General features: G+C 46.3%; 1 protein-coding gene across 2 annotated transcripts in view; it reads right to left on the reverse strand.

Moving 5' to 3' along the window:
- Nucleotides 1-8888, reverse strand: part of IGSF11 (immunoglobulin superfamily member 11) — a 96815-nt gene extending 87927 nt beyond the window's left edge. Inside the window, exon 1 of one of the 2 annotated variants that reach the window (XM_080564674.1) lies at nucleotides 8698-8888. In XM_080564674.1, the coding sequence (XP_080420800.1) occupies nucleotides 8698-8767 (70 nt within the window). In that variant the 5' untranslated portion in view covers nucleotides 8768-8888. Of the gene's footprint in view, nucleotides 1-242; nucleotides 384-8697 lie in introns of those variants that run through there. The other variant, XM_080564675.1, reaches the window with a different exon arrangement.
- Nucleotides 8889-20419: the final 11531 nt, after the last annotated feature.

Raw genomic sequence — 20419 nt, forward strand, 5'->3', positions numbered from 1 at the left:
AATATGGAAAAATGGCAGCAGAGACCCAGGCAGGAGGGAACAGAGCCCGCATCTCCCAGTCCCCAGTGCTCACAGTGAGAACACTGAAAAAGGAAAGGAAAAAAAAAAAGAAAAAAAAAAAAAAGGAAGAGCTTCCCCCCACCAGTGCCTAGCTTTTCCCTTACATGCACAGCATCACTGCTGCCGAATCGCAGCCTCGGGGAAGGGAAGAAAGAGGCCCAAGAGGCAGCCAGGAAACCCACCGTCCATTGGCTTCCCTCCATGCCAGGCGAGCGAGCTCCTTCTGCTGCAGTGACTTGGCAAGCGCACCTCGCTCTGACTCAGCACCTCGCCGGCCGGCACCTCCTGTCAATTAGTCCCACGAACTGCTGACTCCGGAAGGGCTATGTGCGACAGGGACGGTGGGATCAGCAGCCCCCTTCAGTTTCAGCAGCCCCCTCTGCTGCCTCTGGCTCCGGCTCGGGGCTGGAGCGAGGGGGGTGCAAGAGGGATGGGGAGCGGGGAGGCTAGGGGAAGCCTGCCCGTGTTGTACCTGTTTTGTGGGTAAAAGGACAGATGCCGGTGGTGTGGCAGCTGAAATGCAGTCTTACAGGGAAAAAATAAAAAAATGAAAGCCAGTAGGAATAGGGATAAGAGTGGAAGGAAGAGATGAGACTATAAAAAAAAAAAAAAAAAGGCGCGAAAGTTAGCAAGCTAGCACGGAGCTCTCCCCAAAGATGAAGCAAAGCACAGCCATGCAGCTGAGAGGCACAAGCCCATGCTTTGCATCCGAGGCATGGGCAGCACGAGAGGGGAAGGCGCTGACTGCGGATGAGCCCCTTAATAGGGGCCCGGGGCACGCCAGCTGTCCAGGGCAGGAGGAAGAGCTGCCCTTGACAAGCCAAGGACGTGGCGGTTCTGCAGACAGACTGGGGCTATGCTGTCCCTCTGCCAAGTAGCCAAGGTCCTCACAACCTCTCCCAGCTCTCAACACACGGCCAGAAAGCTAAGCAGGCGTGCAGCCTAGCAGCTCCACAACCAATGGAGATGTCAAACCCCGTCAGACAGCAAAGCTCAAGCACTCACTCAGCTATGGAAACAGCCCAGCACTTCAGGTGGGATGCCACAGTTCCCTAGGACATGATGCAACGACTGCTTTATACAGTGCAGGAAATGGCCAAAATAGCTGTGCTAGCCAATGGCCAAAATGTCCAGCATGTCTCATAATCTGCGGTCCTGCAGCTGCAGAATTCATCACAGAGTAATGTCACCGCCTGGGCAAAAGGACAGAGACATTAAATTGCAAGGTGAGTAATGCACAGATCCCATCTACACAGCCATGGCTGAAGGGGGAGAAAAGTTACCTAAAGACCAAATCTCACTGCAGCAATTCTGAATTTACTGATCAGGAAGCAGATATCTACTGCACAGTGCAGGGGGAAAGCAAAGAAAAAACAAAGACAAAGAAATACACCACTAAAAAGTGACTTCAGCAACACGTGTAGGAATTAGCTAAATGTCACAGCAAGCCACAATTTTGCAATGTCTTAAAGAGCAGTAGGACAGGAAACAGCCAGTCCCAGGGCACTTAGAGGCTAAAGCCCCTAAAAGTACACAGCAGGAGCCGAAGCAGCTCAATCTCCACGCGCAGGCACTTGCACCCCTTCAACCTACTGACATTTCAGAAAGAAAAGCACAGGACTAAGTGAATAATTCTTGGTTCCTTCAAAGCATGACTGCTAAACTGCTCTGGGCAGGAGGCAGGCTCAGCGCCAGCCCTGTCCCCTCTTCACCCATGCCCCCCAGGCTGGTGGTGGGGGGCTAAGCACTGAGCTGCTGCTCCAACGCCCAGAGCCAGGCTCCCGCCTGCCCTGTCCCCGATTACAAGGGATTACCCCCAGGTCTCCTACAGGGTGGGTTTAATCTATTCCTTAATATGTGGAAGAGAGCCGGCGAGCTGGCAAAGTGATTTGGGCTGGCTGAGATGAAAGAAGATTGGGAGAGACTTCCATGAGATCCGACAAAGCTAGGCAAGTGGGCAACGTAGCGCCAGATGAAATTCAGCATTATCCAACAGACAGTAATAGAAACTTGGGAGAATAATCTGAACTGCTCGTCTACCATGGGGCTCTAATTCAACTGTAATCACTTGAGCAAAATATCTTGGTATCACTGTGAACGGCTCAGAGAAAACATCTGTTCAACAGACAAGGGTGGTCAAAAAGCAAGCAAGCCGGTAGGATGGCTAAGGGCTGAGGCAGAAAAGGATGCTGGAAGCATTAAAATGCCTCCGTGAACACTGGCAGTGCACCCTCAACTGGAATTGCTGGGGTTACTTCTGGATGGCACACCTGGAAACGCAGAAGGGACAGAAAGGTTTCATCATTCAGCAGTAAATAACACTTACTGGTCTAGCACTGTTAAAACAGGGACAGTTTAATCTGGAGAGAAGTTAGATTAAAAAAAAATTATCAAAAGGGTATGAAGAAGTGAAACAGGTGCTTCTACTCATTTTTATTTTTGAAAGAAAGATGAAAGGATGCACAATACAACTGAGGAGCAGGGAATGTGACCAGGCATGAGGAAATAAATACAAGTTTCCTTTCCTTTTCTTTCTTTTTCTCTCTCTCTCTCTTTTTTTTTTTTTTTTTTTTTTCCCTGCTTATTCCAAGCACAACCCACAATTAACTACCAGGAATGATTAGCACTTGTTATCAATAAAGTCAGGAGCTCAGAAAAGTCACAGAGGCCTGAGCACTTCTAAGGATACCGGGAACATCCACAGGTATGTCAGGTAGAATGAAGAGGGATGAAGAGGGGAAAAAAAAAAAAAAAAAAAAGGAATTGAAAAACACTCAGCAGCACTACACCTTAATGCTCCCAGCCATTAGCCAACTTCTAATTAATGAGGATTAGGAAGTAATCTCCCCAGTGGGCATGCAGAGAGAGTGTACCAGCCCACTTACTCCTGGCAAAGGCCGCTAATATCTGCCAGGCAGGGGAAAAGCTGGATCTGCATCGCCCACCCACAGCCCATGCCCCTCGGGTGGCTGAGGTCTGGGAGCCCAGCGGGACCCCACACCAGCCTCCACACCAGCCATAGGGGATGCAAGATGGGGCTTGCTTACTCCGGCCCAACCCCACTCCTGGTAAGGGGGGCAGGTTTGGGGTTGTGTGTTTTGCATGTGGAGGGGGGACAGGAGAGGGGATGGGCATTTTATTCACACCTGGTACCAGCTGCTCGCCGGGGGGGGTCCTGCATCCCTCTTGGAAGCATCCAGTGTAGGCCACGGCCCCACAGACCAGAGGTGCAACCTGACCCACAGCTGCTTAGAGCTGCTTGCAGAAATGTACCACAGATTGTAAATGCTCACCCCCAGAAATTACATTTCTGGCTTCTGCATCTTGAGCAAAAGTGAAGCCTGGATGGAGTGGCGTTCAGACATCGGCTTTCTGCTGCTGATGCTTGTGAAATACAATCTGGCTCACGTTCCTGTAGCTGGGTTGACTCATGAAGATGTGAGAAAAAAAATGCATAAGCTTTTATCCCTAAATAAGTGATCCAATCCTGCTAATACAGAAATTACACGTGAACATAACTTCATGAAGATATGCAAAGGCACAAGCGCTGCTGTGCAGCCAGGAGGAGAACTGTGACTCCACGCATGCATGAATAATAGGAGGCTGACCGTGATCTGCTAGTCCTGTCCTGATCAGCAAGGGGGCTGGATTTCTTAAATAAAAGATTGTCTAATTTCATATTCATATTCTGCTTTTTTTGGTGCAAATAGTGTCCTACAGTGTGATGGATAAGAGAAGGACACAGGCAAGGCCACGTACATGCGTGCAATTATTGCATACATGTGCCAAAATGGCAAAAATAATGGGCAGGGACCGTGCATAAACACCATCAATTACTACAGGTTGGATTTCATCACTGTTGTTTTTAAATGCCCTGCAGAAATGAAAAAAAAAGGAGCAACTTTAGCTTTTACTGTATTTACTTCCACTAAACCAAACCTTATCAGACTTGTGATGCTTTGTAAAATCAAAACGGTGTTTCAAAAGAAAATTGGGGAAAAGTTGTCAGAAATATATAAATATCCACCTCAAGTCTCTTTGGGGTGAAAAAAAAATGACTTTTCACATCAAAATACCTTTTGCTTAGTGTATTTTTGTGTACTATAATAATACAGTTCCATGGAGAAACAGATCATTGGTTGATCCAAAAATTCTCTAAATCCTCTCAGAAATTTCCTTTCAAAAACATCAAAGCATTTAATTTCTATTTCCATTCAAAATGAAGCTGAACCCCTCAACCCTGATGAAACAGATCATTTGTCCTTAGCCCAGCTCAAGCAACAAAACCAAAATAAATAAATAAATAAAATGAAGGCAGAAGCCAGAATGGATGCACGTGACCTCCAAAACCAAAGAGATGACAACAGATACAGGGGAAAATGCAGTTTACTGTGCATAATTAGTAATAGTGTTCTCTCTTTCTAGTGCTTAAGGCGTGAAACATTTGTGAGAGGAAAGTGGGGTGGTATATGACTAGGAGCCCTGTAATTGTGACTTCTCTAAAAGAGAGAGGGGCAGATGTCCTGCAAGACAGCAAGCAAATCATTTCATCTCTGTACGCTTCAGCTTTTCCAAGCCATAAATCAAGCTGACTGCACTAACAAGTAAGTTTGGGGACTCTCAATTAGCTAATGTTCATAAATGACTGTGCAAACACAAGGTAGTATTAACAAGGGAACTGTCTTTGTTACACTGCTGTCTGTTAAACAACCAGGAGGTAAATTTCTCCCTGAACATTTACAAAGGGAAGGCAGCATTAGTGCTCCACAAGGAGAAAACTACAAAGAACAGACTTTCAGAGCATGCACTTCTCCTTGAAATAAACTGTGTTAAAAGCACTTTACTTAAAAAGCACAATGATAGTAGCATCCTGCTAAATATAGATGACTCACCACAGTTTAATAGTGAACATCCCTGAAGAGTGCCATTACAGCAGTGCTTAACCTGCTGCATAAAATTAAGCATTCTCCTGTGGTTACAGTTTGAATCAAGACTCTCAAGTCCACCAGCATCCACTGACCTTCAGTGGGTCACGAAGCCTCTCTGAGCCTCGCTTTCTCCTTGCCTATTGCTGGTATCACAATACAAACTCAAACGAATACAAACTCCCGCCCAATGGAGGCAGGAAAAAACGATTTCTGAATTTCTTAATGAGTTTTTTATACCATACTTTGTATAACCATAATACTGGTGAGCAGCTAAATATAGCTGTTCTTGAGACACTTCGAGATCCCTCAGAGAATGGAATCTTACCGAATAAAATTGCATTTTAGGCAATACCGAAGGAAGAGAGATTAAAAATAAATAAATAAATACACAAATAAATAATAATAATAACAAAAAAAAAATCAGTTTCCAAAATAAGGGTAAAATAATGCCTACATTAGAGACACAAGAGGTATTTAATGCATCTATGCCTACCACTGGGGACTAAGGTCAGGTTGCGAGCAAAACGATTTATCTACACGTCACAAAACCACACAGCTTGACACAAATGGCAATCTGTTCCAAAACTGCATAAGCATGGAAGAGCAAGGGACGGCCACGGTCCTCTCTTGCTGGGGCTGAGGACCTGGCGCTGGGCTGGGAAAAATATGTGGGCTAGCAATAGGGTGCTGCACAGCCAGAACTTCAATGCACAGCTTCAGCTGTGATAAACTCGATGTGGCAGGAGGTCGACTTCAGATGAGGACTAGAAAGACCAGTCTGTGTGAAAAGCTGCAGACCAGCTGTTGTATGGATGCATTGCTGCCGGGCTCAAACACACACACACACACACTGATGTGCAAGATCCAGCTGCAATAGACTGTAGCACACCGACATCTAACCTGTTGCGATATGGTGTCATAGGATCTAAACACCAGGAAGTTAAAAAAAAAAAAAAAAAAAAGTTGGTTCTGCAGTTTAGCTGTACCCGATGTGTGATTTCTAACACATCTGAAAATTTGCAGCTTGCTATTTCTGGTGATGTAGCGGGATTGATTTGCAATCACAGGTTTGGTTTCAAAGCTCTAAACAGAATTCCCTCCTATCTTTCCATAAACTTCCCTAGGGAGCTTGGAAAGTATTATTTGCACAAAAGTTATTATGTTAATAATGCTTTAGAGGGAAAACAAAGACACTGCCCCTGCCCCAGCAGCATTAAAGATGGATATTATAAGCCCAGTGAAAGCAGTCATCTAGCTCCAGTTCAAAATAATCATTGTTATTTTACAAATTACAAAACAGTATAAGAAAATGGGGCTATAATACTTGATCAACAAAGCCTGACTGTATTTTATTGTAGGCATAAAGTGTGAGAATGACAAAATGACCTCCAGGGACCTTCTTTCCCAGCCACTTTTCATTTGTTTGGCATTGAGTATTTCTTCTGATTATACGCTCTTCTGGTTCCTGACCCTTTAACTTTTAAACCTTTCACCTGTCATGAGGTATCAGTTTGTACATGATCCCATCATACCTTTTTTCTCTATCCTCAAAACCAATCTAGAGCCTCGAAAAGGAAAATCACTCCTCCTAACCAGACTTTGCAACTCAGACCAGAAATACACATACTGGCCTTCCACAAATGTTGTTTAGTAAAAACTCTGACAATTTTATTTGAGCTTGCACAGTGTATGTCTGTTGCTTACCTTATCATGATTTTCTTTTCAAAATCAAGAACCACAAAAAATACGACCATATTTGTAACATGCTGGGTGATACAGAAATAGCTACGTGCCACAGTTATTTTCATCCACCACCATCTTCTAAAGACTTTTGTTAAGGCAAAAGTTAAAAACGAAGTTAAGACACAGGTGGTTCATTCAGGTCATTTTAAGCCTTAAAGGGAAGTGCAAGAAAAAAGCATTACACTACTGCAAGTAACTATTTTACGGAAAGGTGTGTTCCTATGCTTAGTTGTCTCTATTGTCATTGTCCCCACATGCCCTCCACCAAAAAAAAGAAAACCAAATACTGAGTCAATCTTTTTTTCTGAAGAGAAAATCAAATGCCCCTGTAGTTTTAACCTCGGATCTGGTTACTCTTTGATTTTTTTTTGCAGCGATAGCCCATCAACAGTAACACTGCATCGCTTACATGCCTATAACTGCAGTAGGAACAGTAACTTTTTAGGCAGTTACACTTTTACAACGTCTGCAAATAAAGAACTGTGGCACTGAGGACCTGAAAATGAAACTCACTGAACACACTTTCCAAACCTAGAAAAGTATAAAAAGTAATCAAGCAGCATGAAGTGTGAAACAGCTGAGATTATTTGTTTCAATTAAAAGCTAATAAACTCCTTTTTCCTCTTCAAAGTCAGCAGGCGAAGTTTCCAGTTAACGCATGCAACTCCTAAATGGTTTCAGAGGATGGGACTCAGGGTGCCAGCTTTTGGGGCTGAGGCATTTGTGAAAAGTCCACCTTGTCCAGCACCAGGCTTGCTTCTTGGTGGGTCCTGTCCGGAGGGGAATGGCCTGCTGCGCCTCTGTGCAGGGCGCTCAGAGCCAGGCACGGCTACTGAAGCCGCAGGCTCCATCCCGATCCAGACTTCCAGAAAGTTTCATGCAGACCTTGCTGAGACATCTCTGGTGCTCTTGCGGGAGATCCTGTCATGCCTGGCTGTCCTCTTGCTCTCCTGGGGATCCCTTGCAGCAGGGTGCCCGCTTCGCCAGCCGCGGAGGTGGCCGGCAGCACCCAGCTGGCTCGGCGGAGCTGTGCCCTGCTCCACCAAATTACTTAGCAGACCTCTGCACGAATGAGCAGACCTTAAGCAAATTACTTCGTAGACCTCTGTAAAACATAAGTGAGTAGGCCTGCCCTAAAGTTTGGCATTACTTGAAAGAAGGCATTGCCATCTGATCAACAGATGAGCCTGGAGGCTTTACACTTTGCAGGTTCTTCCATCGCCCTCACTGCAGCACCTCTGGGTGCTCTCCAGGGATGCACCAAGTGATGCGAGTGACATCCTTCATACGCGATGTTCTCCCTCTCCCCACAGAGGACCGGGCTATGCACCTTGCTTTGCAAGGGCTTGTAGGGGAGGGAGCGGATGGAGAGGTCCGGGTCTTTCCACATCCCCAGAGATGGGGATGAGCTGAAGAAGCCAGATGAGCACTTGGGAGGAGGACTCAGTGGATGCTGGAGGGGGGTCCTCGGGGGAGTCCCCAGCCCTGAGGGGTGCTCGGTTCCCCAGGGGCCAGGGGGGGCCCTGGGGCTTCCCACTGACATCTCCACAGAAAGTTCCCTGCTGCCTCGGGGCCTGGAGGATAGCCTGGAGTTTCCCACCCAGGTGAGCTTGCAACGGGCCAGGCCCTGCCAAGTGAACCTCTGCGAAGCCCAGACACTTTGGGGCAAGTCTCCCGGCCAGGTAAAATAGAAATGACCAACCGTGCTAGCAAAATAAATAAATTAAAAAATGGTGCAGGGGAGGCGAGCGGAGCAGCAGCGCTCCTTCCTTGCCTGCCTGCCTGCAGCGCGCTCCTCGCCGCAGTCCCGAGCATCCCCGGCGGGACCGCCGCCCGAACTGCCCCCCGTGGGCTCCGGGTACCCCCGGCTCCCCGGCACCCCCGGCTCCCGGGCAGCCTCCCGCAGCCCCGCCGGTGCCGAGCCTCCCTCCCCCGCCCGGTGCCGCGGGCAGCAGCACTCACTCACCTCGCAGCGCCAGGAGCGCGGCCAGGGCTGCCGGCACCCACCGCCCGCCGCCGGGCCGCCGCCGCGTCATGCCGGGCCGGGCCGGGCCGAGCCGGGCCGGGCCGGGGGCTCCCTCCTCCGGGCAGGGTGGGCGTCCAGCCCCGCCGCCCCCCGCCGCAGGTGCAGCCGCCGCCGCCGCCGCCGCCCGCCCGCTCGCCGCCCGCTCGCCGCCGCCGTCCCGGGACCGCCCCGCTCGCCGCCCAGGCTCCGCCGTGCCCCGGCCCCGGGGACAGCGCCAGGCCGGCCCGAGAGCGCAGCCTGGCGGCCCCGCGACGCCCCCGCACCCGCCCGGGGCTGCGGCTCTCACCGCCGAGCCGTGCCGAGCCGCCCGCAGAGCATCCCGCAGCCCCCCGGCTCCGATCCGGACACCCACGGGTTTTGGGAATCCCCCCTCCCCTGGGGGAGGGAACCGGGGGTGTTTGGTCTGGGGAAGAGGAGGCTCAGGGGAGACCTCGTTGCTCTCTGCAACTACCTGAAAGGAAGGTGTGGGGAGCTGGGGGTTGGCCTCTTCTCGCAGATAACTAGTGATAGAACTAGAGGGAATGGCCTCAAGTTGCGCCAGGGGAGGTTTAGGTTGGAAATGAGGAGACGTTTCTTCTCAGAAAGAGCAGTCAGGCATTGGAACGGGCTGCCCGGGGAGGTGGTGGGGTCACCATCCCTGGGGGTGTTCAAGGAAAGGCTGGACCTGGTGCTTAGGGACATGGTTTAGTGGGTGACATTGGTGGTAGAGGGATGGTTGGACCAGATGATTTTGGAAGTCTTTTCCAACCTTAATGATTCTGTGATTGCTGGGGCTTCTCCTCCCCAGGACCTGCATGGAAGAAGAGTGTGGCTGCACGCAGCTGATGATTCGGAATGGTCTTTGTGGGACCAGGCACTTCCACAACACCCAGCATGAATGCTGCTGGCTTGTTTAAAGGTGTGGGGCACCCCAACTCCAGTGCTCAACAGAGTGGGGGGCACAAGGGTCAAGAACCCCTAAAAATGGGACCAAGGTATTTCCAAAAGGAATGAGGCAGCTGTTAGAGTTGAAGCCAAGCAACACTGTGTAACACAAGAACCACCAAGAAGCTGTGTCATCCAGGGTCACGAGCTTAAGTAATTGCAGTCCTCGAGGCTACATGGAAAATCAGTCAATCAAAACCCAGCATCCAAGACATCAAGTGTGCACGTAGAGGGTGGGAAAGGAGGAAAGAAGCCCTTTACAAATTTATGGCAGTCATCCGGGGAAAGGATCAAGGCAGAGAGCTTGTACAGATGAGCTTCTTGTGCATGCCCAGCCCCCTGTCCAAGTCTCACCATGTTAGTTTTGCTTTCCGAAAATCAGCAGTGTGGTTAGGAAAATCCTCCAAGAATTCAGCACAGCATATGACTGTTTCATTTCACTACCCCATCAAAGAATAATCCTGCAGCCTTTACATCCTGCAGGGCTGCAAAGTCCACCTTGTGCAGCTTCTCCCTACCTCCTTCCCAGCCAGAGGCCCCACAAGCAATCCCATGTCCAGCCTACCCTACTGCCCAGGTTTCTGTCTCCTCATTTGCCCGCAAAGCTTCATTGACTTTTTTTTTTTTTTTTTTTTTTAATGTGGCTGCACTCTGACCGAGAAGGGAGGGAGCTGCACCTGGGAGCGAATACGACAAGCAAAAGCATCCAGGGGTAGCAGAGCAGAAATGACTTCAAGCAACAGGAAAAATAGAAGTCAGTGGATGTGGAAATAAATGAGTGGGAAACTGGTTGCCATGTAACTGGCCTGGGTTAAGTTCCGCCTTGCCCAGCATCAAGCTTTGGCACACTTTTACCAGAGGACTAGGTAAAAATGTCACTCCAGCAGCCCAGGTTTACTGAATTTCTTGGTTCCCGGAGCAAAAAAAAACAATAGCTGACTGTCTGTCCTCAGCAGACAGCAAAGCCCCTGCTGACTCCCATGTGTGCTGGGATTTCATGCGACGAGGGCTGGTACCATGCATTGAGAAGGCACTGCGTGGTGACTCAGGAGATCGAACCACTGCCTCTTTTCAGCTCTGCCAAGTGCCTGCTGTGTGTCCTCAGGCATCAAACCTGACCATGTGGACAGTTTCATAGGCTCAGCATCCCTGCAAAATGCCCTCTGCTGCAGCCCTGCCATGGGCAGGAGGGCTGAGAAAGAGTTTTGCTCCACTAAGGCAGCAATGTAAAAGCCAGCTCTTGGCAAAGGTCAAGCAGCTGAGGCACAGCACTCAGGAAGAGCATGAAAGGGAGAGTTGTAGCCCAGGTGTTTCCCCTGCTCTCTGTCAATACTGGTCCTAAAGGTTCCTCAGAGTCCCTCAGACTAGTTTTCTTTCTGCTGACCTGTTTTTAACCTAGAAAGAGCATTTAGGAACATGTTGTTCTTATTGATCAGCAGTGGCACCGGGAGACTGCCATGCTCGTGGGTACATACAGCAACCACCTGGAGGAAGGCAAGGGGTATGTCTGTGCTCCTAACTGCAACGAGAGCCCATTAAGGCTTCTTGTCAAACATAATCCTTCAACAAAATCAAAAGAAAAGAGCTCACAGTGCATTGGGCACAGTGGCTTGCTACTACACTTAATCCTTCAGATAACTTCAACGCACAAAAAGATGCAAAGATAAATCAAGCAAAAAGAGGAAAAACTGCATACTCTCCCTAGGAGTGCCGCACTGCTTTCCTGATCTGCCAAGACTTGGAAGCTTTCTTGACCTAATGGAAATAAGTGTGTTTTTGAGTATAAGGACACACTGCATTTGGCAAATGCCACCCCAGCTCGCCTTGGACTGCTCCTTGTACCCTGCTGTGCATCAGCTGGCAGGTAAACAGCCAAGATCAGTTCACCCTGCACAGTGGCTGAATTAATGTACTTCCTAAAGAGCACAGTGAACATAATGTTAATCAAGAGCCTGGTGGTCAGAGGAAGCTTTTCTGCCCAGAATGGACTCAAATGACTCCCTTCTGATTCAAGCTGGTAGGAGCAGGGAGTATTTTCATCACCTTCAGGGGCTGGTCACCGCAACAGATACTATGTCATACCTGCAAAACACAGTGACACAGCAAGTGACTTTAGCTGCTTCTTGCTGCAATTGAGAGAATCATCTGCTGCAGAAGGATGGAGCAGCCCCAGGGAATAATAGTCTTCAGATGCACCAGTCAGTCCTCTCACCCTGGGCCTCTCTCCACCTTGCCGCTACTTCCAGAAATAGCCTGCAGATTGTACAGAAGGACGTGGGCAATGCGAAATTGTTCCTGGAACTTTGAATTTCTACTTGGGTTGCCCTTGAGTTGCTCCAAAATATTAGGCTTATGCCAACCATTTATTTAGTGAGTGCAACATACCCCAGCTGGTTGGATGCTAGAGCTATGAGTGGACATATTTGCTGCTCCAGCAGTCTGTTTTCCCATCAGTGAGTGTAGACCAGTTCCTCGGCACAGATGGAACAGCACTTTGTGGACAGAGGAAACAAGTTTGCAATATCCCAAGCATCAGATGCTGGCCAGTGACCACTACAAGGCTCAGTTGTTCCACATCACTCATGAGAACAGACATGGGATCCTTACACTGAGTGACCAAGATATTTGCCAAGGCTTTACATGCTAGGCTGGGCAAGGACACAGAGAGACAAATGAAACCACTCCCACCTGCCTTTTCTTTTGAAAGAATTATGATAAGTAATGCAATTCTCATGTCTCAGGGAAAAACATTGTCCTGAAACAAATTTGAAAAGAAGTTCTTTTCCAGGAAGCTTTTTTTCTTTCTTTTTTTTTTTTTCTCCTCTTTTTCTTTTCCTCTGACATGGCCCCACAAAAACCCAGTGGGGATATAGTTAGGTTCAAGATCTCTGTTAGGTGCCAAGTCTTACATCACCTTTGCTGTCTCCCAGCTTGTTATTGGGTTATCTATTGTCAGATAGGAATTTATTGAAGGTGACATTGCTTATAAATTGATCAAAATCAGCTTCAGTGAAGTGTCCTTCCAAGCTATAAAGAGATGGATAAAATTTACTCAGTTGATCATTAATAACTTCAGAGTCTGTGGAATTGGTTATCTCATTTTGACAGAGGAAATGGAGTTTGCAGATTGAACTGTTTTAATCCTATCTGAAAAGAAATATGACAGACCTTCAGAGATACACTCAATTAACTATCTCCATACCTTTTCAATAAAAAAAATAAAACAAGAACCTAGATTTATTTAGGTGAACACCTGAGTTTATACAAGACTGATGTCACTAACCAGAAGAAAAACCAGAAATACTCCTGTTGACTGCTCTGTCCCTGCAGGTTTTGTTTCCCCTGGCCTCAGAGTTAGTTACATTGAAATACTACTGTCCCAAGTACAAAAGTTTGTTTCTCAAAAGCCTGTGCACTGGAATTAGCAGGAGCAGGAGGTATGTACCGGCTTGCCATTATTTGTCCTCTGCCTACAGTCAGGCGCAGCCCAGTCCAAGCACCATGAGTCCATTGCATCAACAACAAAGACTTTCTGGCCAGAGCTGCCCATTTGCAGCTGTGGTACAGTCACATTATCTTCATCCCTGCCTCGGTGATGACCTCTGCTTGTGTGTCAGCCGCCTAGCAAGACCTTGGTTATATCTGAGTAAAACCAGCCCCAAAACAACAGACAAATTACCATGCTCCTTGACTGCCAGATGGTACAAGATGTGTCCATGGAAACCTGGTGGTTTAGGCGTACTTTCAAACTTCTTGGTGCTCTTCCTTAGTATCATGGCCAATAAGTGCATCTGCTTCCCCTCACCACTTAGGTTTCTGACCATCCTGCAGAATCCCAACGTGATTCGAGTCAAGCCAGAGTCTTTTCCAGTCTCTCTGTCTTTTCTACATCTTCTGAGTTTTCCCTGGCTGCTCCCACAGCAAAAGTTAGCCTCATCTGCAACATCATCTCCTCCCTCCCTGCCTGGAGACCCCCTGCATTTCAGCATACACCTACAAAGCTAAAGCTTGTCATTCAGCATATTGAAATCCTTCATTTCCCTCTCGCCCTTCTCCTCCAAACCTGGTCCATGCAGACATATTTGAAACAAATTGCTCTCCAAGGCTTCAATTAAATAATTTATTTGAGTGTGCTGTTTTTGCTGTGGTTAACAACTGCCCGTTGTACCTTGTCAGACACATTCTGCAACCCCTGTTAACAAATGGTGGATTCTGCATCCTCATAAAAGCATTTCATAATACTGCCATTTACATAATAACTTTCTAAATGGTACATCGACAGACTTCCCCAAATCATTACAGTAGGTGAATTAAATCTTCCACTAAACACCAGCAAATGGTGGTAATGACAAGTCTTCTAAGTAGCACACCCCATAAAGCTCAGAAAATGAAAATCAATCACTCTTCCATTTTTTTTTTCCAGAACTACTGAAAGAATTTATTACACACAGCTGTGACGGAAAATAAATAGATGGCGAAACTGAGAAGAAATACACAAAAGTTAGGACTCATGTGGACGTACTCCTGCTGTTGCGATACAAAGTGGGTCTCAGAGAATCTTGCAGAGTAGAAGTGCTGCTGTAGCTGTGATGGTCTCAAGATATGTGAGCCGCAATAACTTCTGCAGAGAAGCAATAACTTTTACTAGACCGGCTGATGTAGCTGGAAAATAGCAACACGCTTTTGGGCACATTGACCTGAAGAAGGGTTTGCATGCCTGAAAACTCATCTGTTTTTTCCCTATTGCATCCACTGGTCTAATAAAAGATATTGCTGCTTCCTACAGTTCTTAACTGCTTGATGTTCGTTGACAGCTAGTAACCATACAAAACTTATTTTCAGCCCCTTCCTTGCTTTTTCTTGTATGGGGACTAAAACTGAAGGAAGAGACCTGGGAAACAAGAGGCTGAAATGCCTGTGCCAATGAACTTACAGCCACTTTTCTTAATCCTGGGATTGCTAATGGGGCCTTTAATAAACTGTATGTTTAATAACATACTGGATTAGAAGTCACTTTCACAAGTCATCTAGAAAAGCCAGAGTTATGCAAAGAAATCGTAAAAACACAGGAATGTACAGGACTGTCTGGAGAGCACGGGGCAGACTTCCATGTCCTGCAAATGTTGATTTTGACAAGACTGCAGAGCAATGCAGATATCTCTGTAGCACCCTCACCACCTCTCTTGATTCAATAGGGTTGCTTGGCTCAGGGAGTCCAATATTGCCTACACTACTTTGCAGTTGAGCAAAACATTCCTGTTATACCAAGGTGTGAGATAGCTCAGATATTTGGTATCCACAGTGCATTGTATCTATAGATTAGGTGGTCCCTGCAGCAACAAGGGGTTATGTATTAATTGGTCTAAAGGTCAATTTGAGCAGGGTTCCCCTGGTAGAAGAACTTTTCCGTGTATAAAGCATGATGCTACTTATTAACATCATACCAAAGTCCCTGATAAATTCTGGGAAGCACGCACTTCACCCCTGTCTGTCATTGCTTTCCTGTGACAAGTGCTTAGGATCTTGATCGAGGGTCTGCCTCAGTCCTTCGACACATCCCAAAGGCAACCCCTCCAAAATCCAGGGAAACACATGGGAACAAATGAAACCTTCTGTTTAGAAGTAACATAAGAATAAAACAATGTAAGGATAAAACAGACACTTGCACTTCTGCACAACCTGTTAGCTAACATCTCTAGTTGCTTGTGCTCCACTGCAGACTAACGAAGCCTCTCCTTGTAGCAACGTTTGCTGCGGTGCAGGGAAGCTGCCCTGAACCCATGCCAGCTAATCTTCCTTTCACCTGTTCTGGAAGGAGTCTAAGCCACCCTGTAAATCACTGCTGAGAGGAATGCAAATTTCCAAGCTATTATTGACAGCGTTGCCTGCCGTTGCTTAGCGTTAGCCATGGGCCACGTTGTATTTGTCAGAGTGCACAGTGCCTGAGGAGTAAAGAGTGTCTTAGATGTGGATGAATTTAGCTCTGTTGAATGCACTGCTTTGGCACAACAAGCCTGTTATGCGGGGCAGGGTGTGCATAATTCACATTAGCCCGGGCCGGGAAGGGTTTGTTTCACGGCAAAGGGAGATGGAGAGCAGAACTGTCTTTCCTTAGAGACTTTACTGTGCTCATGGCATAACTGCTGACTGCTAACAGGTCGGTCCATCAGGGCCAGAGAAGGAAGTGTCAGGGCTGACTTAAGGACAGTGGGAAGGGGTCATCTCAGCCCTCAGCAGAACCCGGAGAAAAGTCTCCTAAGGTCCTGTAACAACAGCTGCTTTCAGTGAGGAGAGCAATAGCTCTATCTCTAACACGAGGCAGATTTTCATCTCCCAGCACAGCCACACAAAGATGGAAGGCGAATTTACAAAACTTGTTCACCAATGCTCTTTCAAATGCCAGTTTAGGAATTATAATGTCAGGTCCACCTTGTTTAGCTACCACGGGACAAAGCATTGCCTCCCTGTATTGCACTAGGACTTTTAAATGAGTTGGTTTAAAGCAAGGTTTGTAAGCACCCTTTTCGTGCTCAGATGGATGGCTCAGACACTTTAGTCCCAAGCAAAGAGAGTGTTAACTGCTAGGAGGTTTTGTTGCTGAATCTACTCCCAACCAATTTTTACTTCCCTTTATGTACATAGCGAGATGTTTTCTTCTCCCTCCATTGCACAAAACCATCATTATAGCTGGCAATTACAGCACCAACACTGAAAACCTCAGCAGGCTCACAGAGTGTAGCGTCCTCTCAGTCTGAAGCACGTTTTCTCCAGGTCAGTGCAGGAATGCAGCTAAAGTCCTGCTATTATGCCTTCATCTGTGAACGCAGGACTTGGGTCTCCAGAGCAGAGATGTCAGCCTGGCACCTTCCCTCACTGCTGCATTCATTTAGCACTGTTTAAAAAATGTATGCTTAAAAAGCAAAGTTTGGTTGTCTAAGTGCAAGGGAAAGTCTCTTAATTAGCACTTAAATCAAAAGAAGGGGAGAAATGAAGGAAAAGCGTAAAGTGATTTAACATTTTCAAGTGAATTTCCTGGCCCTTCCCCCCCCCCCCCCCAATCTCCTTTTTTTTTACTGAAGCTACTGAGATGACAGCCCCTTTGGACCAGTCTGGACTGAAGAGTGCTGTCTGTAAAGCACTACACGGGGACTGCCAGTTCATTTCATCCTGACTGCACTGATTTATACTAGTGCCCGGTCAAGGATTAAACCCTCCATCAAATTTTAACAGCCCCTTGTCCCTTTAACAGTCCGATTTTGAGCAGAAACCCTTCTTAGGCCCTGGATGTCTCTATGGTAACACAACAAGATCTTTTTGTTCTATCTCACCACATTGTGTGCATATTGAAAAGCACGGTTAAGATATTTTGAAGTGGAGAGTCCAGATCAGCCAATTCTGAAGCCTCGCAAGAAAAATGATTATGCAAATTAAACTCCTAAAGGTGAATGGAAATGAATGCTTTCAACAACAATACGGGTACAGTATGAGAAATGAGAGCAGCGGTCTCAGCGAGGTGCCTCGCTCAGCAGCACAAAACCCACTACACCACTCGCCTCACTTTTTGCTTATCTTTGCAAAATGGTCTGAGACAGAATGGGTCACACTGGCAAAAGCATTTCTTGGTTTTGGGGCTGGCATTCCAGCACAGCAGAGACTGAGCGCAGCCACTGCATGCAGAAGGATAGTCTCTGGGATCTTAACAGTGTTCCCCTCACATTAAAAAAAAAAGATGGAAAAGGACAGATGCAGGAAATAGAGCCCTGAGCTCCGGGCCAGACTAATAGAGACAGTAATTTAGAAGTTTGCTTGCCCCCACCTTTGGGGGAAACTACATCCCATATACTTTCCTCGTGCCATCTGACTTGCAGTTGGCTGCTGTCTGTGGTATCTCTCACTTGCTGGTTTCCCCAGAAAACATCCCAAAAGGATCTTGTGGGGTACTACAAAAAGGGTCTAGTGGGATTCTGCACATTGGGAGGGCAGAAGAACAAGCTGCATGCTAGAGGGCACAAAGCAGAGACAGAGGAAGTTCTTACCCCTTCCAAGTCATTGTTCCTTTTCTATTTTTTTCATAGCTATCATTCACCTGCCGACTGCCATTTTTGCATTCAAATTCTCATTACAGACAATATGGAAATGGGACATATATAAATCCAATAATTTATTGTCAGTGTAATTGAAATCTTAACAGTCTAATCAAAGAAATATTATTTGCCCAGATCTCATTATTGCAGGAAAAAAAAAAAAAGGAAAGAAGGAATAATATTACCTGGAAAAAGTTTAAGTGATAATACATTTAAACTTACTTTACACAATATTGTTGGCAAACACCCTCCCTTTCTTTTTGCAGGGCAGATTACGATGCTAGTACGTTCTTTCCCCTCCATCTAAGGTCCATATGGAGATGTTTTTACACATTTTCTAGCAATATTTTACACCTTACTCCTTCTTCCTTGGTCTGCAAGTCCACACTGCATCCATATTTACTACACATGGAGAGTTTTACACATGTTGGATTTTGTTCTGTTTTATTTTTGATAACCTTAAAACTGCTTTTGCCCTGCTCTGAGGTCCGCGTTTCATTGTCTCATCTCTGGTGAGTTGCTCATAGGCCTGGGATGTCCAGTGTTATCCTGCACCCTCTATCTTATCACCCCTTTCTTGTTCTCCTCTGCTTTGCATTCTCTGCCCCCTCTTTCAAGGTCTGTGTTATCACACCATGCCTGGATTTCTCTGTGCTGTATCAGGAGCAAGGCATACATGACCTCTAACAAAACTGTCCTTTTGAAAACTGGGAGCTCCCAAAAGATACGAGGTAGCAGCAGTTGGGTCCTGGTCAGAGACAGCATGTTCTTCTGGGGGAACACAGTCCTTCACATACAACTGGAGAACTAAGGAATTCTCCAGATTTTATGGAAACAGATTAGAGTTGTCAGTTTGGTAGCACAGATTCAACTCTATTTAGCTAAATTAAGCCTTTAATAATAAATTCACTTTTTTCTTCATCTGTGTGTTCTTCAAAGGCATGCACTGGACCAACCTATGGGGGGCCTTATTACTAGTAGCCCCTAGGGGTGAAACTGGAAAATGAATATGAAATAAATCTGAGAAGTCCTAGTTACTGCTCCCAGTATCATTCGCTGTGTCCAAATACGTCTAAAACTGGAGCTTTTACATAGGCCAGATGCAAGTGCTTCAACTGAATTTTTAGCAAAAGTGTTTTTACTCATATTACATCTTTTTGTGGAGTGATTCTAGTCCTAGTGCTTCTCAAATAAAGAAGAGATTTGAAAGGTTTTTTTTTTCTTAAAGCTTTGAATTAAAAAAAAATATTGCCTATAAGGTGACTAAACTGAGAAAAAAATAAAGTCACTTTTTAAAAATCTTTCTTACTTCAAAAATAATTAGCAAATTAACAATTTCAGCAGAGTCAATATTCATCTCAGACTAGATTGCTCAGGGCTTTGACCAATCAGTTTTTCAAAACCCCCAAGGACACAGACTTCACAACCTCTCTGGGAAACCTGTTCTAGACATTAATTACCTTCAGTAAAGAGCTTCCTCCACCTTCTTGATGACCTCCACGGATGCACGGAAGGATGACTCTTTGGTCCCCGACCTCGTTCTTCTCCAGGCTGAAGAAGCCCAGGCCCCTCACCTTCTCCGTGTTTGCATGTGGTAGTGAATCAAAACCTTTCTATCACTGCAACAGTACTTAAATTCAATCTGTTTTATTCAACAGATAATCAGAGCAAGTTTATACCGATACAGGGCATGCTAACCAACTAAAGTTGTCTCAGTGTGGTATATGAACTAACACAGTTTAAAAAAATTAAGATGTACGTAGGGCAGGCAAGGTCTAAGTGACTTTCCTGGACATACACTGAAAGATGATGCAGACATTACTGCCTGGGCACTGGGTTTATGCTTCTACAAAAGGTTGCATTTGGACATCTCACATTGACTCCTGAGCCTGCCTCTAGAGGCTCAGGGCAGCTTTTTATGAAGTATCCTCCCCCACCCATTCAACTCCCAGTTTAACATACCACAAATTTCTTCTGAGTATAGAAATGTTATCAGCTCCAGTTACCAGGGATACTATGTTCTATAATGGTTTCAAGGTGGTGTTATCTCCAAGGATGAATCCTTCTCCTGAACAAGAACAAGGCAGCTGGCTTTCTCTAGGAAGGCAAAGGCAAAAAGGTACAAACCAGATTTTTCAGAAGTGTTTCATAAACTGGACACTAATATTGTGAAAAGACAGGAGCACGGTTCATGTCTTAGCTGTACCAGAAGGATAGCAGGGCCACAGAACAGACGTTGATCCTCTCACCCAAACAACACTGACTGTTAATTCTTTCCTTCTTACCCCCATTCCTCACTGCTCACATGTTGCTAGTAAAACCAGAGGACTGTGCAATGATGCATTCATGTCTTTGGAGTCAAACTTTCAAACCTTCCACAGTGAATTAAATAAAGGCAGCAAGTAACATGCAACCAAGGCCCAGAATATGCCTTGGCCTGCAGCCCAATAAACAAATCCTTAAGGAGCTGGCATCTCACTTCCACACAAATATAGCACTACAGTCTTCTCTGCTCATTACCAATCCAGCCCGAAATACTGGGGAAGACTACAGGAAAACAGACACTTGGCAGAGACGCGGAGTTATTTCCCTGCATGATGATTTATGCAGTGATACTTCCTAAATCGCTAACACGGGGAGTACAAGCTGTGCAG

The sequence above is a fragment of the Anser brachyrhynchus genome, assembly GCF_964034855.1.
Source record: "Anser brachyrhynchus genome assembly, chromosome: 1".
NCBI classification, from domain to species: Eukaryota; Metazoa; Chordata; class Aves; order Anseriformes; family Anatidae; genus Anser; species Anser brachyrhynchus.